Below are 21,113 nucleotides of genomic sequence, written 5' to 3'. Positions count from 1 at the left end.
CTGTGTAAAAAAGTTGCCCCTCATGTTTTTTTTACATCTTCCTCCTTTCACCTTAACAATATGTCCCCTAGACTTGAAATCCCCCACCCCATGGAAAAGACACCTGCCATTCATTTTATCTATACCACTCATGATTTTATAAACCTCTAGAAGGGCACCTCTCAACCTCATAACTCAAACCCTCATTTCCTGTTAACATCCTGGTAAATCTTCTATGAACTCTCTCCAGTTTAATAATATCTCTTCTATAACAGGACGACCAGAACTGGACACGGTACTTGAGAAGAGACCTCACAAATGTCCTGTACAATCTCAACATGAGTCCCAACCCCTACACTCAAAGGTCTGAGTAACGAAGGCAAGTGTGCTAAACATCTTCTTAACCTCACTGTCTACAAACTTCCAAGAATTAGTTACCTGAACCCTTAGGTCTTTCTGTTCTACAGCACTGCTCAAAGCCCTACCTTTAATTATGTAAGTCCTGCCCTTGTTTGTATTAATAAAATGCAATACCTCGCATTTTTCCAAATTAAATTCCATCTGCCACTCCTCACCCTCAATTCATCAACATCCCTTTGTAATCTTGGATAACCTTATTCACTGTCCACTATACCACTAATTTTGCTGTCATCCACAAACTTTCTTTTTAATTCAATAAGCCTTCCTCATATTGGCTGGTGATACAACCGAAATCTATCATAATATTATTAAATTCAAGCTTGTCAAAAAGTTGATCTATTCTTTCATGTTATTATTGACATTATTTTAAATGCCCACCTGGTCTAACAACACAATTTTAGTTACTACTAAATTACTAATTAAACACACTTCCATATTTCCTGCAACTGTCAATGCTGACAACCAACTCACAGAAAACAATGCAGACAATCCTCACTGATGAAAACAGGGCCTTTTACTATTTGGCGGTGTGTATTTTTTATGAAGCTATGAACCAAGCTCTATTCTCTTCAATCTCTGGGTGCAATCAAAAATATTTCAAATCTATTACTTCCATAAAGATGCTCTCATTGAGTTGATTAGACAATTTGCATATTGCAGGACATCAGGATACAGATGTAAAATGCTGAGTCATATCTTAATGGTTGAGTCATCATCAACTAAGTTAAGGTTAAATTGGTTCCAAAAAGTGGGTATAAATACTAACTACACTCGAATTGTGATCACATATACATTGTGGTCTTGAGGGCTTTTATGCACGATGCTAGTGTACTAGCTGGATTCAAGTCTCACCTGCTCCCGAGGTTGTCATAACATCCCTGAGGAAGTTGATTAAGAATATCTACATTGTGATCTTGAGAAAGTATTTTATATATAAACAACTATATACAGTAGTAAAGGAATAAGCAAAGATCGCTCCAGTATGTCTGCGTTTTAGGCTGGCATCCCATGAAATTCTACCCTGCTTAAAAGAAGAATGTCATGGTAAAGGAAAAATACTTTTTAAAAGTTGGGTATATGAATAGGAAGGGTTTAGAGGGATATGGGCCAAATGCTGGCAAATGAGTCTAGGTCAAATTGGGATGGCTGGTTGGCACGCATGAGTTGGACCGAAGGGTCTGTTTCTGTGCTGTATGACTCTACGACTCACTAAGCATCAATTTGATTTGGTGGCATAGAGAATAGCACACTATCTCTGATTTTTGATGACCAGATATGACCTATTTTTATTCTTTTCCCAGACAACATCCATCACAATTGTACATGATCTAATTTGAAAAATCAGCCTTAAATACCATAAGAAAGAATATGTATACAATACCTATTTTTACCTTACCTGTACAAATCTGAGATCATGCCTTCGTCAAAGCGAGAACACAAATTATTAAGGAGGCGCTCGTGCTGTCCATATAAGCAGATATAGTTGGAGACTGGGAAAGATTTTAGTGAGAAACAAGTGATGGATTCTACCATGCTGTATTGGTTCAAATGAATTTCAAAGTAGTTCCCTGCATTGACACTTCCTGTGATCAGTTCACGTCCCTAGAAAAAGGACAGAAAATAATCAATGCAACCCATTCTTACTAACTGAGTTATATATTAGAAATTGATTTTCTGGATGGCAGAAAAGTTTTGTGACATACACAATTTCCTTGCCCAGTAGGGCAATACTAGCTTGATCCAATATGAACCAATGTATAGGTGAATATTTGTCAAGATAAAAGATGTGAACAAACTCCCACTGTAGAGGGCATTTTAAAAAAGGCTCTCATATTTCAACTATCATATATAAATGTATTTCAGACAGATTTTCACAGGTAAATGTGTCTAATTGTCTCTTAGCTGACTATATCTCATTTCTGCCTCCACTATACTGGATCTAAATATTTATTATACATCTCTGAAGCAGGTGGGACGTGAACCCAGACCTCCTTAACCTTTGAACCACAAGAGCCCCTGCAGGTTGGATCTAAGCTACACCATCCAATTAATGGAGGCCATATAATAACCACCATGAGCTGAACATGAAGAGTGTCATCACTGAAAGTGACACTTGCTAATAGCCATTGCCAGGTAGACAAGCAGGAGACAGGAAGAATGCAGCAAGCCAAGCAGCCTTAGGAGGTAGAGAAGTCAACATTTCCGGTGTAAGCCTTCTTCAGGACTGGGGGTGGGTATAGAGGAAGCTGCAGATAAAGGAGGTGATGGGGGGCAAAGTAGTGAAGTGGAGTTATGTGAAGACAGGCAAAGGGTACAACCTGGTTCGTCAGTGGGTGGCTGGGAGGAATGGAAGGGAGGGGGAAAGGGCTGGGTAGGGAGTTGGGGGAAGAGAAGGGAGGTTATTTGAAATTGAAGAATTCCACATTGAGTCCTCCGAGTTGTACGCTGCCCAGGTGAAAGATGAGGTGTTGGTCCTCCAATTTGCAGTTAGGTTCATTGTGTCAATGGAAGAGGTCAAGGATGGTCATGTCAGAAAGGGAATGGGAAGGGGAATTAAAATGGGCAGTGACTGGGAGGTCCTGTCAGCGCCTGTAGGCCAGGCTGAGATGCTCGACAAACTGTTCCCTAAGTTTATGTTTGGTCTCCCCGATGTATGGAAGACCACATCAGGAGCCTCAGATGTAGTATGTTATGGACTAGGCCAGACCACTCAAAATATTCTTAATAAGGCAGCCCAGACCATAACTTTGCAATTTGTTTCGCTAAGTGTACAGTGAAAATCACTCGGAGTAAGTTAGCTAGATTGACTACCATGTTTTAAAACAGACAAAAATAATTCACAAAGTTCTACAATGAAACACAAAGAACAGAATAAAGAACTCCTATAGAACTCAGTCTATCCAAACTAGACTTAATTATGCTGTTCCGAATATACACAACAGTCCCAATAAGCAAACCCTTTAAACACAGTAAAAATGAAACAAAGGCTTAGAAGTTGAAGTTAGAAGGGCAGAAGGAGAGTGAGTTCAGCAGTCTGTTTCCACACAGCCTACAGCTGAACTCCAACTGAATTTATCAGCCAGGGACCTGGCTTGACTTATACAGGTTATTTCTAAAAATATAAAAGCTTTGTCCTAAAGACGCATCTGTTTACATATAAACAAAAAGGCCTCTCAATACCCTTCTATCTCTGTACCAAACCCAGCCATTTCAGAGCCCAGAGAGTTTTATGACCCCTTGGATAAACAACCAAGGACACATATCCTTAAGAAAAGGAATAGCTTTTAGAAAAAAAGCTTTGTTACACTTCCGCCTTAAAAAAAATGAACCATCAATATCAAAAGTTGGCTGCTTTTTTAAAATCCTTCAAAAACAAACTGGTTATTAGTATAAAACACACAAATCCACTATACTAACTGTACACATGCAAACATTCACAACCACATACAAATTCAGGCCATGGCACCTTGCCACCGAATGCCTCCATATCTCATTCAAGTCTCAACAACACATCGGGAATCATGTTTTCGTAACCTGCCACATGCACAATTGTCAAATTGAATGGCTGCAGCAACAAGCTCCATCTAAACAGTCTGGCCTTTTTGCTCTTTCATTTTTCCACAAATGTTAATGGGTTATGATCAGTGGTAATATAAATACTGAAATGTTGTAATGCCAACACCAAGCTCAAAGTCGCTTTCTCCACCATTGGATATTTCTGTTGGTGAATGTTCAACTTCCTGGAAAAAAACAGCTGGATCTTTCTATTCCCTCATCATCCTCCCGCAGGAGCACCGCACCAACACCCACATCACTGGCATTGATAGCCACGTTGAAACGCTTTGTGTAATCACGTGTGGCAAATACTGGGCCAGTGGTTAACATAGTTTTTGGACTGTCAAATGCTTTTTGACAGTCTGCTGTCCACTGAAGTTTCTTGCCCTGTTTTAACAATTTGGTGAGTGGAGCAGCTACACTGCTAGAATTCAGGACAAACTTCCGATAAAATCCACTCAATCCCAGGAACTGTAGTACTGCTCTTTTTGTCAACGGTGTTGGAAATTCGCCAATTACTTTCGTTTATGCATACCGTGGGGTCATCTGTCTGTGTCCAATTACATGGCCAGTAAGGTGACTTGGGCTTTGGCAAATTCAATTTTACCATCAAGCCTGCCTTCCAAAGTTCAATAAATGCTGTAAATCCTCCTTTCATGACTGACTAAAAATCACCAGGTCATCAATGTAAACAACACATTTGGTTAATCCAGCAATGATCTTATTAGTTAGTGTCTGAAATGTGGCTGGAGCGTTTTTCACACCAAATGGCATGACTTTGAACTGATATAGTCCATTTGGTGTTACGAAAGCCAAAATTGCCTTTGCTCTCTCTGACAGAGGTACCTGCCAACAGCCTTTGAGCAAATCCAACTTAGAAATGTAAGTTGCTTGACGCACTTTTTCGACACAGTCCTCCAACTGCGGAGTTGGATATGCAACAATCTTTGTAACGGCATTGACTCTGCGACAGTCCACACACAACCGTTGGGTACCATCCGGCTTTGGCACCATGACTACAGGTGAGCTCCAGTCACTGTAACTCACTTCAATTATGCCATCTTGGAGAATGCGTTCTATCTCCTTCTGAACCTGTGCGAACTTTAAAGGGCTATGCCTATATGGATATTGCTTAATCGGAACAGCATCCTCTATAACTACATCGTGCACAATTAGGATAGTACCTCCCGGTTTATTTTCTCATATCTCCCTATGTGAAAGCAATAACTCTTTCAGGTTAATTCGATTTTCTTGTGGAAGTTAACTCAATAATTTATCCCAATTTTTGTCAACTTCCTCATTGTCCAATTTGATTTTAGGAATGTCCAATTCAGAATCCTCTGAACTTGGTTCTTCCTTCTGTGCTGTAATCATTAACACCTTCTCATCTTGCTTTCCTTCCCTGTTAAAATACCTTTCGAGCATATTCATATGACACACTCTGTGAGATTTCCTCCTGTCTGGAGTCCCTATCAAGTAGTTCACCTCATTTAATTTCTTTTTGATTTGATATGGTCCTCTAAACCTGGCTTTTAAAATTTCACCTGTCACTGGAAGTAACACCAATACCTTATCCCCAATTGCAAAATTGCAAATTTGTGATTTCTTGTCTGCTTCTTCTTTCATTGTATGCTGTGATACTTTTAAATGCTGCCTAGCCAACTCTTCAGCTCGGTTTAATCATTCTCAAAAATTTGTCACATAGTCCAAATGGGTGGTCTCTGAATTCTGACTTATTAATTTATCCTTAATCAATTTTAATGGTCCTCTTACTTTATGCCCAAATATTAATTCAAATGGGCTGAATTAGGTTGATTCATTTGATGCATCTCTGCAAACAGAATTCCCTTATCCCAATCATCTGGATAATCCTGGCCATAAGCCCTCAACATGGTCTTTAATGTTTGATGCCATCTTTCTAGCGATCCCTGCAATTCTGGCTGGTATGCAGTCGATTTGAATTGCTTTATTCCCAAGTTATCTATAACCTCCTTGAGTAGCTTGGATGTGAAGTCTGACCCTTGATCTAACTGACTCTCTCTCGGTAGTCTGTATCAAATAAAAAATTGAGTAATTCTTCTACAACCCTTGTAGCTGTGATGTTGTGTAATGGGACTATGTCTGGAAATCTAGATGATACATCCATTATTGTTAATAAACACTTATTCCCACTTTTTGTTTGAGGTAGTCAATCAATCAAGACTCTTCTGAAAGGTTCCTCAAATGCTGGAATAGGTATTAAAGATGAAGGTTTTATTACTGCCTGTGATTTTCTGATTAGTTGACATGTATGACATATCTGGCAAAATTCAACCACATCCTTATGTAGTCCAGGCCAGTAAAAATGTCTTTGTATTTTAGCTTGTGTTTTCCTCATCTTCTAAATGACCTCCAAGTGGTAGCTCATGCACCACTCGCAACACCTCCTTTCTATACTCTACGGGCAAAACAATTTGATGAACTTCTGCCCATTTCTCATCTGCTTGAATGTGCATTTCCTCATTAAGATATAATTTGTTAAGTAATAACACAGAGATGCAATCACTCTCCATCTCTATATCTGCGTTTTGATACAACTGTTTTAAGTTCTTATCTTTCTGCTAAAACTCAATCAGCTTAGCAGAGCTAAAGATACTTGTATTTACTCCTGATCTGTACCACTTTTCTGATCAAGAAAAGTCCCTGATAAAACTATGTCATCTTCCTTATCTGTGCGTCTTGATCTCTCCTCCTTCAGCTTGTGCCTCTGTGATCTTGTGACCACACAATCAGGGAAGATCCCTGGATAAATGCTCTGCATTTTTTCAGTTGCTTGAGTCTCCACTGGCTTTTCAACTAGAGTAGGCAGAACACCTACCGGTGAATCAGCTATATCATTTACAAGGACAAATGGTATTCCTGGAGCTGAGAGTTTGTCCAGTATTCCTCCCACAAATTTTCCACTCACCTCTGGACATTCTAGCCTCAATTTACATAACTGAGTGAGCCTGACGTCGGTGGTGGGCAAGTTGTTGGAGGGAATCCTGAGGGACCAAATGTACATGTATTTGGAAAGGCAAGGACTGATTAGGGATAGTCAACATGGCTTTGTGTGTAGGAAACCATGTCTCACAAACTTGATTGAGTTTTTTGAGGAAGTAACAAACAGGATTGATGAGGGCAGAGTGGTAGATGTGATCTATATGGACTTCAGTAAGGCGTTCGACAAGGTTCCCCATGAGAGACTGATTAGCAAGGTTAGATCTCACGAAACACGGGGAGAACTAGCCATTTGCATACAGAACTGGCTCAAAGGTAGAAGACAGAGTGTGGTGGTGGAGAGTTGTTTTTCAGATTGGAGGCCTGTGATCAGTGGAGTGCCACAAGGATCAGTGCTGGGCCCTCTACTTTTTGTCACATACGTAAATGATTTGGATGCGAGCATAAGAGGTATAGTTAGTAAGTTTGCAGATGACACCAAAATTGGAGGTGTAGTGGACAGTGAAGAGGTTACCTCAGATTACAACAGGATCTTGACCAGATAGGCCAATGGGCTAAGAAGTGGCAGATGGAGTTTAATTCAGATAAATGCGAGGTGCTGCATTTTGGGAAAGCAAATCTTAGCAGGACTTATACACTTAATGGTAAGGTCCTAGGTAGTGTTGCTGAATAAAGAGACCTTTGAGTGCAGGTTCATAGCTCCTTGAAAGTGGAGTCACAGGTAGATTGGATAGTGAAGAAGGAGTTTGGTATGCTTTCCTTTATTGGTCAGTATATTGAGTACAGGAGTTGGAAGGTCATGTTGCGGCTGTACAGGACATTGGTTAGGCCACTTTTGGAATATTGCATGCAATTCTGGTCTCCTTCCTATCGGAAAGATGTTGTGAAACTTGAAAGGGTTCAGAAAACCTTTACAAGGATGTTGCCAGGGTTTGGGATTTGAGCTATAGGGAGAGGCTGAACAGCCTGGGGCTGTTTTTCCTGGAGCGTCGGACGCTGAGGGGTGTCCATATAGAGGTTTACAAAATTATGAGGGGCATGGATAAGTTAATTGGCAAAGTCTTTTCCCTGGGGTCGGGGAATCCAGAACTAGAGGGCATAGGATAAGGGTGAGAGGAGAAAGATATAAAAGAGACTTACGGGGCAACTTTTTCACACAGAGGGTGGTACGGGTATGGAATGAGCTGCCAGAGAAAGTGGTGGAGGCTGGTACAATTGCAACATTTAAGAGGTATTTGGATGGGCATATGAATAGGAAGGGTTTGGAGGGATATGGGCCGGGTGCTGGCAGGTGGGACTAGATTGGGTTGGGATATCTGATTGGCATGGACAGGTTGGACTGAAGGATCCGTTTCCGTGCTGTACATCTCTATGACACTATAAGTGCTTTTTGTCTCACCATGGATTCCTGGTACCAGTACTTTTTTTGGCAATAGTCCGTCAGGAGTACATCCTCATCCTTCAGCATTACAGATTGGCGAGATTCTGTGTCCCTTAATATTGTAACCTCTTTACCTGTTCCTCCTGGCCTATGTGAATAAACTTTACCTTGTATATATTTTTTAAGCAGATCTAGCACTTCCTCCTTAACCAACCTCTGATCATCTTGTACACTCTGAGGCAATTGTCTAACATCACTTGTGCTTTTTGTTACTTATCCAACAGAACTTCCAATCTTGTCTGGTTTTCCTACATCTGGCTTTCTCCTAGCCCACCAACACTGTGATTTCATTTGGCCAACTTTATTACAATGAAAGCACTGGAGCTTTGTAACTATTTTGTCCCCCTCAAGAGCTTCTTTTTTACCCTGTGGTAAGTTATCCTTATGATCTTCACTGAGATCTACCTTTCCCTTTCCACGTGAGGATTTCTCTTTGTTCCAATTTCTATCCCTCATGGACTGAAACTGATTCTGGAAGCCAAACCATGTCTTATGTACCAGCTCATAATCATCAGCCACATCAGCTGCTAACCTTGCCATTTTAACTCTCTGCTTTTCCACATGCGTTTGTACTCCTTCCTCGCTAAGGTTACATTCAGCCATTATCTCCAGCTTTTTCAGCTGACTTTCCTTTTTAGGTGTTAATTTCTGAAGTTCAAACGCTGTCTTTTTTCTTTCTCTTCTGCTAAAGCTATTTGTTCTTTTCCCCTCTCTTCTGCTTTTAATCGTAACTCAAACTGTTTCATTCCTGCTGCTCTTTCCTTATCTCTCACCTCTAACTAAAGCTGCTTCATTTGCAATTGAATTCTTACCATCTCTACAGATTCTGATGGTTTCTCCAGCAAGTTTGAAAGCTAGCTACTGCTGTAATTATCTCTCCTTTCCTCACAGAAGCAGCTCCAATTCCAGCTTGTCTGCTAATTCCTGCAGCTTGGTCTTATTCGCCTTTTGCAAAATGTCCAAAGTCACCTCACCCACTTCTAGAAAGCTTTTGGCGAGTGAAAGAGCCATTACTATCCCAAGCTTTGTCTACTCAACCAAACCAACACTCAAAATAAAGACACTAACACCTACCTCTCGCTGTTTAAAATCCCGCAATGAGTCCCCAATCTGTTATGGACCAGGCCAGTCCACTCAATACTTTCTTAAGCAGGCAGCCCAGACCATAACTTTGCGATTTGTTTCGCTAAGTGTACAATGAAAAGTACCCGAAGTAAGTTAGCTAGGTTGACTACCAGGTTTTAAAACAGACAAAAATGTATCCAAACTAGACTTAATTATGTTGTTCTGAACACACACAACAGTCCCAATAAGCAAACCCCTTAAAACACAATAAAAATGAAGCAAAAGTTGATAGGTCAAAGTTAGAAGAAGAGAGAGTTCAGCAGCCTGTTTCCACACTGTCTACAGGTGAACTCCCACTAGTTCTGGACTGAATTGCTCAGCCAGAGAGCTGGCCACACCCCCTTGACCTATATAGGTGACTTCTAAAAACATAAAAGCTTTGCCCTAAAGACTCATTTGTTTACGTATAAACAAAAAGGCCTCTCAACACTCTTCTATCTCTGTACCAAAATCAACTGTTACGGAGCCCGTAGTGCTTTATGACTCCTCTGAAAAAAAATCAATGGCACAGTATCCTTGAGAAAAGGAACCACTTTTAGAAAAAAAGGACCAGCTTTGTGACAAGTAAGCTAGGTTGGAAGAGAGGCAGGTGAACCTCTGTCTCACCTGGAAGGACTGTTTGGGGCCCTGGATGGAGATGAGGCGGGGTGGTGTGCCGACAGATTTTGCATATTTTCTGGTTGCTTGGTAAGGTACCTCGGGGTTTGGGCAGGGTTAGTGGGGAGAATGGCGCAGACCAAGGGCCGTCAATGGGAAGAGTCCTTGGGGAAGGCAGAGAGGGGTGGGGAGGGGAATATGTTCTTGGTGGTGGGATCAGATGGAGTTGGTGGAAGTGTTTAAGTATGATGCTTTAGATGCAAAGACTGGTCAGGTGGCAGGTGAGGACAATGGGGACCTTGTCTTTATTGCTTTGGGGGTGGGATTTCGAGCAATGGAACAGGGATGCAGGTGGTGTGGTGGAGGGCTGTTTGGATAACATAAGGAGGAAAAGTGTGTTGTTTGAAATAGGTGGACATTAAGGATGCTTAGGAGTGGAATGTCTCCCAAGCAGATGCGGTGGTGATGGAGGAATTGGGAGAACAGGACAGAGTTATTGCAGGATACTGGGTGGGAGAAGGTGTAGTCCAGGTAATTGTGAGAGTCTGTGGGTAATATCCCACCAGTCTCTGCAACCAACGCATCATCCTTCTGCCAACTCCAACTAGACCCCACCACCAAGTACATCCTCCCTTCACCACCCCTCTCTGCCTTCCACAAGGACTGTTCCCTTCAACAGTCTTTGGTTTGCGCCACTCTCTCCACCAACCACGTCCGCTCCCCCAGGTACCTACTCCTGCAACCGGAAAATATGCAAAACCTGCCGGTACACCACATCCCTCACCTCCATCCAGGATCCCAAACAGTCCTTCCAAGTGAGATAGAGGGTCACCTGCCTCTCTTCCAACTTACGCTTAATGCATCAGATGCTCCCGATGTGGTCTTCTCTATATCGGGATGACCAAACGTAAACTTAGGGAATGGTTCACCGAGCATGTCAGCCGGGCCCGCAGGGGCTGACCAGACCTCCCAATCACCACCTATTTTACTTCTCCTTCCTACTCCTTTTCTGACATGACCATCCTTGGTCTCCTCCATTGCCACAACGAATCAAACCACAAATTGAAGGAACAACACCTCATCTTCCACCTGGACAGCCTACAGCCTGGAAGACTCAACATTGAGTTCTCCAATTTCAAATATCTTCCCATTCCCTGACTCTCGTCCCAGCCCCTCCCCCTCCCTTCCACTTCTCCCAACCACCTATCGGATTCATTCTTCCCATTGACCAACCAGATCATACCCTTTGCCTGTCTTCACCTATCCCCACTTCACCACCCTGCCCCTGCTACCCCCTTTATCTGCAGTGCCCCTTACACCCAACCCTAGTCCTGAAGAAAGGTTAGACACAAAATGTCAACTTCTCCACCTCCTGATGCTGCCTGGCTTGCTGTGTTCTTCCAGCATCTATAGTTTTTTTTGTCAATAACCACTGCCAGAGCTGAATGGAAAACAGTAGCTACTTTAAAAGTAAAATCCAAGGAAATCTAGTTTGGTTGAATATTTACTTATTTTGAAGTGCAGGTGATCATTGATAGGAAGTGTTAATATTTGGAATTGGTAATGACCTCTCAAACCAGATCAGGAGACAGATTTCAGTAGAACAGGATTTGACATAAGATTGGTGAGATAACCACAGAATCTGAATCATTATGGCTATGAAAAGACTATATTCAGCTTATGAAACAAGAGTACATAAATTAGTTGAAACTAGTTGAATTGAGGATGGCATATTGCAACAGAATTGTAAACTTATATCTTACGATAATGGCCAATGTGGAAGCCACAAAAACTGCATTTGTTAAGTTCCAATCCAAAGTATGCTAACTCCTCATATATTAAAAATGAGATGGAAAATAAGATCACTATGAAAAATAAATCATTTCATTGCAGATGCTCATAAACTAGCATTTGTGTTGCTTTGATTCTCTGTCCATATGATACAGTGTCTTGCTACGTAGTTCTAGTGGATATCAGAAAGAAGAGTTTATGTTTAGAACAGATTTAAGAAATTGTAGTCAAAATGTGCTCAAAATTGTGTTGGTTTTTAAAAGTGTTTAATAAATGCACAAATGTTCACATGCAGATAATGTGTAAATATATTAATAAAGACAACTTTTATTTAGCAATCAACTTATTTAATTGGTGAGTATAAATCAATCTTTTAGTAATTCAAATATCATTTGATACAAAATGCTTTTAAAATATGCTTGTTAGTGTCACAGCATCTGAGGAATGAAGTGCAATTTGAAGAACCTTCCTTAATTCGTACATTTGCAATTTTAACCTGAGAGTGTGGCTACTAGTATGGGTGAAACGTGATTCACCAAACTGTATCTACAATACTGAAAGCAACAAATGCTGGAGATCACAGCGGGTCTGACAGCATCCATGGAGAGAGAGCAAGCTAACGTTTCAAGTCTAGATGACTCTGAACAGATCTGCTGTGATCTCCAGCATTTGTTGTTTTCAGTACAGATTCCAGCATCTGCAGTAATTTGCTCCTGAATCTACAAGTAGCATGACTGATCATGTCAGATACCGACCCAGGGGATATTTGTTGGAGATTACACAGATTTATAAATCCTGATCTTTTGCACTGGCTTAGCCAATTCCACCTGGATTATGCTAAATTACCAGCATAAACAGGGAACATCTCGAGGACACATGCACTAAACAACTTCACTGCTTCAACTCCACCTCCCAGTCCTGGAGTACATGCAAGTCCTGGGCCTCCTCCACCGCCAAATCAAAGCCACCCGACAAGTGAATGAAAAATGCCTCATCTCTGCCTTGGGGCCTTTCAACCACATGACATCAACATCGACTTCACTAGTTTCCAAATCTCTCCTACTCATTCCAGATCCAACTCTCCAAGGCACTGCCTCTTGACCTGTCCTACCTGTCTATCTTCCTTCACACCTAACTGCTCCACCCTCCCCACCGACCATCATTATTACCCCTCACCCCCTTCCACCTATCACCTTCCCAGCTACCTTGCCCATTACCCTGCCCTATTTATCTCTGTCTCCTTCCCCCTCCAAATCCTTGATGAAGGGCTTATGCCCGAAACACTGACTCTCCTCGGATGCTTTCTGACCTGCTGTGCTTTTCCAGCACCACACTTTTCAACAGGGATAATAAATGACACCCTCTGTTCACAAATTATGTTGGACTATCTGCAACAACAATATTCAAAGCCTGAGGATCACTTCTGCAAACAACAAGAGAGATTCAGTCACCTGTGGCTTCACCGTGTGGTTATATCACTACCAAGAGTAATTAACTGACTAAGGATATCACACAGTCTGTGATTGGACACTGAATGTAGGCTGCAGATATTTAGATCTCAACTATATGTGGATGAGCAATTAGTTGAAAGTTTTAAAAACATGTTGCCGGAGCAGCAAGATATAAACACTACAAGGTGCTGTCTCACAATGTATGTAGTTTCAGACTGAACACTGTAATAGCTACTGTAAATGTTATGCTAAGAAATAGGATAACTGCACTGAAATTGGCTCTGCAAAACTTGAGGATATTTGCTAGAATACTTATTAATGTGTGGCTACAGCAGCAAGAAGCTGACATTTATTTTGTTGTAATTGCAGCTATATTAGACAGTAGTTAAGTTTAAAACTTAGCTCTGAGGATTAGACTATAAGACTATAAGACACAGGAACAAGTCTGTTCTGCTATTCAATGAGATCATGTCTGATCTAGTAATCCTCAACTTCACTTTTCTGCCTTCACCCCATAATCCTTGATCTCCTTACTGATTAAAAATCTCCGTCTCAGCTATGAATACAGTTAAACACTCAATGCCACCAGCCCTCTGGGGTAAAGAATTCCACTGACTTACTATTGTCTGTGAGAAAAAAAATTCTTCCTCATCTCTGTCTTAAATGGGTGACTCCTTAATCTGACATGATGCTATCTGCTCCTGTATTTTCCCACAATAGGGAAACAACCTCTCCACATCCACCCTCTCAAGCCCCCTAAGAATCTTGATTTTGATCTGTTTGGAGTCCAATTACAAGTAGCATCCTGCAGGGATTGATGTTAAATCCAATACTTTTTATCATTCTTAATAATAATCCTGAATATTTGCTTTGGGAACAAAATTTGTAAATTTTCAGATTTGCGTGAATGTCAGGACTGCAAGCAATGCTCGATTCCTTAGTGCAGATATTGATGTATTAGGCACCTATTTCAATACAAATTAGTGTTTCAGAACTCCTCTTCCCTTTTCCCCTGTATAAATAGGGCAATTGTCTCCATTTCACCTCAAATTGGTCAGCATTAAACAGTCTTTCATTGCTAAAGGGATTGACTTTGAAAACAGGGAGGTTATGTTGCAGCTGTACAAGGTGATGGTGAAGCCAAACCTGGAGTACTGCATGCAGGTTTGGTCTCCTGACTCGAGAAAGGATGTACAGACGCTAAAGGGGATGCAGAGGAGGTTCACTGGGTTGATTTTGGAATTGAGGGGGTTGGCTATTGAAGCGAGACTGAGTAGACTGGGATTATATTCATTGGAATTCAGAAGAATGAGGGGGGATCTTATAGAAACATATAAAATTATTAAGGGGATAGATAAGGTAGAAGTGGACAGTTTCCACTGGCAGGTGAAACTAAGACAAGAAGGCATAGCCTCAAGATTAGATGGAGTAGTTTTAGGACTTAATTAAGAAGGAACTTCTTCACCCAGAGAGTTGTTAATCTATGGAATTCCTTGTCCAGTGAAGTAGTTGACATTACTTCAGTAAACAGTTTTAAAGCTAAGATAGATTTTTTTGAACAATAAAGGAATTAAGGGATACAGTGAGAGGGCGGGTAAGTGGAGCTGAGTCTGCGAAAAGAGCAGCCATGATCTTATTGAATAGTGGAGCAGGCTCGAAGGGCCAGATGGCCTACTCCTGCTCTTAGTTCTTACGTTCTTATGATTTTTCCAATCCTGTAGCCTGTACCATTTGTTCAGTATGCAAACTTGATACTGAAACAGGGTGCATCAAGGCCATTATCCAAGATAATAGCTACCCTGACCATATCATTTCATATTGCATATTACAAAAACACATGAAAGACCCTAAGGGGTCATTCTTTGTCCTGAAAAGTATCAAGAGTATTTCTGTTACCCTGGAAGGGTGAAGTATATCAAAGGTATAAGCAACAGCTGAAGTTAGCTGTCACTCGGTGCTCCTATGTAGGAGGAACATGAGTGGCATTCATCCTTAACAAGTGCTGTTGTCAAGCCAAAAGGTGTTTGCCTATCACACAAATGAGTATTGTGATATTTGAATTTCAGTGTCAGAGTGATGTCAGGTATGTAGGCCATATGTCCCAAAGATTGGTGGATCATTTCAAATAACTTATTCCTTCACTATTTTTTGCAACACCAAAGGCGCCAACCACATCCAACTTTGCATTTGTCAATGCTATCCCTGACCAGTCGGAGTCAATATGCCTGCTTTAAAACTTTAACTGTGACAGAACATGGAACAGTATGGCACAGGAACAGGCCCACTGGCCCACCATGTTTTTGGTGAATAATCCTAAACTACTCCTATCTGCCTGCACATGGTCCATACCTCTGTATTCCCTATCTGTTTGTGTGTCTAAGTGTCTCTTAACCAGTTCTATTGTATCTGCTTCTACAACTTTCCCAGGCATCATGATTCAGTCACTTACTGGCCTCTCTGTAAAAGATTTGCCTTGTACATCTACTTTAGACTCTCCCTCTCACACCTTAAACTTATGCTGCCTAGGTTTTGACATGTCCATCCGAGGAAAAAGACTCCAACGACTCAAACTAAGCATGCATCTCATAATTTTAGATTAGATTAGATTCCCTACAGTATGGAAATAGGCTTCTCGGCTCAACAAGTCACACTGACCCTCTGAAGAGTAACCCACCCAGACTCATTCCCCTATCTTATATTTACCCCTGACTAAATACACACTATCATGCTGCCCCTCAATGTCTGATGTTCTAGTGAAAACAATCCTTTCTCACCTACCTTTACAGCTAATAGATTCCAATATTGGCAACATCCTGTTAAACCTCTGATGTACCCTCTACAAAGCTTTCACATTCTCCCTATAGTGTGGTGACCAGAAATGCACACATTACTCCAAATGTGACCTAACCACAGTCTTATACAGCTCCAAACTGACTTGCCAACTTTTATACTCTATACCCTGACTGATGAAGGCAAGCAGGTGGTATGCCTTCTTTACCACCTTATCCACTTATGTTGTCACTTTCTGGGAGCTATGGATTTGCACTCCAAGATCCCTCAGTATATCAATGCTCCTAAGAGCCCTGCCATTACACTTTCCTCTTGCATTTGACCTCCAAAATGCATCACCTCACACTTATTTAGGTTCCGTTTATTTGGTTCCGTTTCTGCTGCTTCCGGATACTGGTTCCAGTTGTTTGTTGTAGTGGCCGTATATTGGATCCAGGTCAATGTGCATATTGACAGGGTCTGTGGATGAGTGCCATGCATCTAGGAATTCTCTGGCTGTCCTCTGTTTAGCTTGTCCTATGATTGTTGAGATGTCCTAGTCGAATTTGCAGTCCCTGTCATCTGTGTGCATGGCTATTAGGGAGAGCTGGTCGTGGCATTTAGTGGCTAGTTGGTGTTCATGGATGTGGATTGTTAGTTGTCTACTTGTTTGCCCTATATGGTGTTCCATGCAGTCTTTACAAAGAATCTTGTAAATTACATTAGTCTTGCACATGATGGGTATCAGGTCTTTTGTCCTGGTGAGGTGTTGTCTGAGTGTGGGTGTCGGTTTATGGGCTGTCATGAATCCCAGTGGTCAGAGAAATCTGACTGTCAGTTCTGAGACATTTTTTATATAAGGCAGCGTGGCTAATGAGTTAGGTTGTGGCATTGTTTGTCTGTTAGGCATCTGTGGATGAAGTTGCAGGATATCCCCGCGAGTGTACAGGAAAGCCACACACACCGAATTACAACAGCAACCATCCAAACATAAACACAAGAGAAGCTGCATTAGCACCCTGTTCAAAAGGACTACAACACATTGCAGTACTCCCGACCTACAAAGGGAAGAAGAACAACACCTCTACAGAGTCTCCAAAGCACTGAAGATGTCACCTAGACATGGGATGAAACGTCTGCAAATCAACTTCCCAGCTCGGTGAACATAACCATAACCACAACAACTGGCACCCGAGCTACAAATCTTTACACAAACTTTGAATTTGTATAAAATGCCTTGGGATTCTCCTTAATCCTACTTGCCAAGGACATTTCATCACATCTTTTAGCCCTCCTAAATCTTTGTTTAAATTCTTTCCTGCTTCCTTCATATTCCTCAAGACCTTTTCTGATTTCAGTTTCCTAACCTTACATATGTTTCCTTTTTCCTTTTGAATAACTTTCAATATCTCTGTCTTCCAGAGTTCCCAAATATTGCCATCCTTAACTGTCAACTTCACAGGAGCATGCTGATTATGAACTTTGATTAACTGGATTTTAAAAGATTCCCAAATGTCAGATATGCATTTACCCTCAAATAGCTACTCCCAATCTAACTTCTCCAGTTCTTGCCTAATACTATTTTAATTAGCTTTCCCCTAATTTAGCACTCGTCATTAAATTATGCATTCCCTACTAATCAGAACTCTCCTCTCATGCAGTACAAATGTTAATTTTCCCCTTTAGTTGGTATTCATATGAACTGTCCTGATGAGAGCAAGATGAAAAGTTTTGACAGAACGTGTTTTTATTAATAATACTCAAGTCAAGCAAAACAGGTGGTTGGACAAATCTGATGTGGTTCACAGGGACAGTTAGACAAAAGGATACATGAAGGATTGTGGGGGGAGTTTGGGCAAATTTTGACCATGAGGCAAAGCCTGGAACTCCCATACGAGCGAGAACAAGATTTGTTTTGACTAAATCACAATTCCACAACAAGGAAGAAAAATGGATAGCAACACGTTTACAGTCGGTGGATGGTAGTTGGGTTAATTTCAATTAATGTGTTCTGTTGGTAAAGCTGACACACACACACACACACACACATCCCTTTGGGCCTCTGTGACTAAAGTCTCCTCATTAAAGTCTTATAACAGTTGAAGCATACCTAAAATCTGCTGGTATCAGGATGCTTCTCACAGATAAATAATGCTTTGCCAATATCACAGCATCACAGGAGTTAGGCGAACAAAGAGGCAATTTGGTCCAACGTGTCTGTATTGGCTCTCAAAGCATTTTAACTTAATGGGAATTTCCTGCCTTTTTCCTATAACCCTGTACATTATATGTGTATACAAACAACATCCAAAGCCCTTTTGAAAACCTCAATTGAATCTGCAGTGGACAAATGGGAGTCTGGAAGAACACAGCAAGCCAGGCAGCATCAGGAGGTGGAGAAATCAACTTTTCAGGTATAACTCTTCTTCAGGACTGGAGGTGAGGGTAGGGGGAGCTAAAGATGGGGGGGGATGGGTAGTGGTGATGGGGTGGGGAGAACAGCAGAATGGTGAGGTAATGATAAGTGGACACAGGTGGTAGATATGACTTGGTTGGTCGATGAGAGGGAGGAATCTGGTTGGTAGCTGGAAGGAAAGATTGGTAGATGCAATGGAAGGGAGAAGGTGGGGCTGGAAAGAGAATCAGGGCATGAGTGGAAAGGTTATTTGAAATTGGAAACTTGATGTCGAGTCCTCCAGGCTGTAGAATACCCATGCTGAAGATGAGGTGTTGTTCCTCCAATTTGTGGTCTGATTCACTGAAGCAATGGAGGAGGCCGAGGGTGGACATTTCGGAGGAATTGAAATGGACAGTGACCAGGAGGTCGGGCTGGCCCTTTCAGACCTGGCAAAGATGCTCAGTGAAATGGTCACCTAGTCTACGTTTGGTCTCACCGGTGTACAGAAGACTACATTGGGAGCACCAGATGCAGTAGACTAGATTGGAGGAGATGGCGGTGAACCTGGATGGACTGTTTGGAGCTCTGGATGGAGCTAAGAGAGGTGGCATACTGGCAGGTGTTGCATCTTTTTCGGTTGCAGGGAAAGGTACAGGGAGAGGTTGGAGGGATTGGTGGGAAGTGTGGCTTGAACCAAGGAGTGGCGAAGGGAATGGTCCTTGCGGAAGATAGAGGGGGGTGGGGAGGGGAAGATGTTCTGGGTGGTAGGGTCTAATTGGAATTGGCAGATGATACGTTGGATGCGAAGGTTGGTGATGTGGAAAGTGAGGACAAAGGGAACCCTATACTTATGTTTCGAAATGGGGGTTTTAGAGCAGTGGAGTGAGGAATGGAGGAGGTGCAGTGGAGGGCTGTCTGAGGACAGAGCGGGTAAAAAATGTTGTTCGAAATAGGAGAACAGCTACGATGCTAGGGAGTGGAATGTCTCCTTGTAAGCAGATGTGACAGAAACATTGGGAAAATAGAATTAAGTTTTTGCAGGATATCGGGTGGGAGGAAATGTGGTCCAGGTTGCTATGGGAGTTTGTGAGTTTATAGTAAATGTTGGTCCATAAATTGTTGTCGGAGATGGAAATAGAGAGGTCAAGAAAGGCGAGGGTGTTGTCTGAAATAGACCAAGTGAATTTGGGGGCAGGGTGCAAGTTGTTAGTAAAGTCGATGAACTGCTCCAGTTCAGCCTGGGTGCAGGATGTAGCACTGATGCAGTAATGAATGTAATGGCGGAAGAATTGGGGAACAGTACTGGTGTATGTATTGAAGAGTTACTGTTCAATGTAACCGACAAAGAGACATCTCTCAATTGAATCTGCCACCACCACATTTTCAGGCAGTGCAGTCCAGACCCTAAATATGTGAAAAAAGCTTCTTTCTCATCTCACATTTGCTTCTTTTGCAAAATGCTTTAAAACAGTGCCTCTGGTTCCCGATCAGTTTAGTAATAGGTTTTCTCCATCCACACTATCCAGAACCCTCATGATTTTGAAACCTTCCATCAGATTTCATTTTAGTCTTCTCTCCAAGGAAAACAATCCGAACTATTTATGAAGCCTAACCTACTGCATGCTTTATTTTTAAACAGCTCTTCACCTGTCCTATCACCTTTCATGACTAAATTAGTACCCTGTATTTTACACTGTCTCTTCACGTTCTGTGTACCAAAGTGCATCATCCCGCACTTTGATTGTGGAAGAGATTGCTACACTTACTAAAAGCAAGTTACTGACACTCATTGTAAATGCAGTTTACATTTCTGGCAACAATAAGTAGGAGGTATTCATAGACATCAATGTCACTAAGATTAAGATCAACAACTTAGTTGCGTTTGCCAGTTCTTTGCCTTCCTTGACTCTCTAAAGTTCTGTAAGCCTAGAACCATTCTCAGAATGTTTTCTCCACTCTTTCTAATGCATTCACATCCTTCCTAAGCTGTTTTGCCCAGAATTGAGTGTTACTCTAGCTGAGGCTGAACAAGTGTATTATAATGACTTGCCATAACTTCCTTGCCTTTGAACGTCATGGACTGGATTTAATGCTCAATGTCAATGGGTTTGAAGGTGTGGGAGGCATATTCAATCCAGTGTTTGCCCTGTCACTGCTTTACCCTGTCCACACAATTTTACAGCAATGACAGTCATGAGAGTAATCTGTTAAAAGGTCTTAACCCCTGCTGTCAGTATTAATTAGTAGTGAGAGTGGCCTCTGAATGGCAGGTGAGACAGGCCTCTGAATGGCCAGTAGCTCTCTAAGGTAGTACTAACTGTCTCTAAGGGGTGGAAATTCCACATCCATTCTTTTCATTTGTGGGACATGGGTGGTGCTAGCTGGTCAGCATTCATTGCCTGTCCTTGTTGCATTTGAGAAGGTGATGGTGAGCTGCCTTCTTGAACTGCTGCAGTCCACCAGCATTGGGAGGGAATTCCTGGATGTTGACCCAGCAACAGTGAAGAAATAGCAATACATTTCCAAGTCAGGATGGTGAGTGGCTTGGAGGAAACTTTGAAGGTGGTGGTAATCTCATGTATCTGCTGCTCTTGTCCTTCTAAATGGG

General features: G+C 41.7%; 1 protein-coding gene across 1 annotated transcript in view; it reads right to left on the bottom strand.

The window, feature by feature from the left end:
* cfap61 (cilia and flagella associated protein 61) overlaps positions 1–21,113 on the bottom strand; it is a 240,219-nt gene that overhangs the window by 38,370 nt on the left and 180,736 nt on the right. The window contains exon 24 of the mRNA XM_087990980.1: positions 1,796–2,001. Within this exon, the coding sequence (XP_087847106.1) occupies positions 1,796–2,001 (206 nt within the window). The remainder of the gene's footprint in view (positions 1–1,795; positions 2,002–21,113) is intronic.

Source organism: Chiloscyllium plagiosum, unplaced genomic scaffold (genome assembly GCF_037043375.1).
Source record: "Chiloscyllium plagiosum isolate Xiang-an unplaced genomic scaffold, Cpla_swu_hap1 HiC_scaffold_10, whole genome shotgun sequence".
NCBI classification, from domain to species: Eukaryota; Metazoa; Chordata; class Chondrichthyes; order Orectolobiformes; family Hemiscylliidae; genus Chiloscyllium; species Chiloscyllium plagiosum.
Note: the sequence above shows the minus strand (reverse complement) of the source record. Positions and strands in the feature narration are given on the sequence as shown.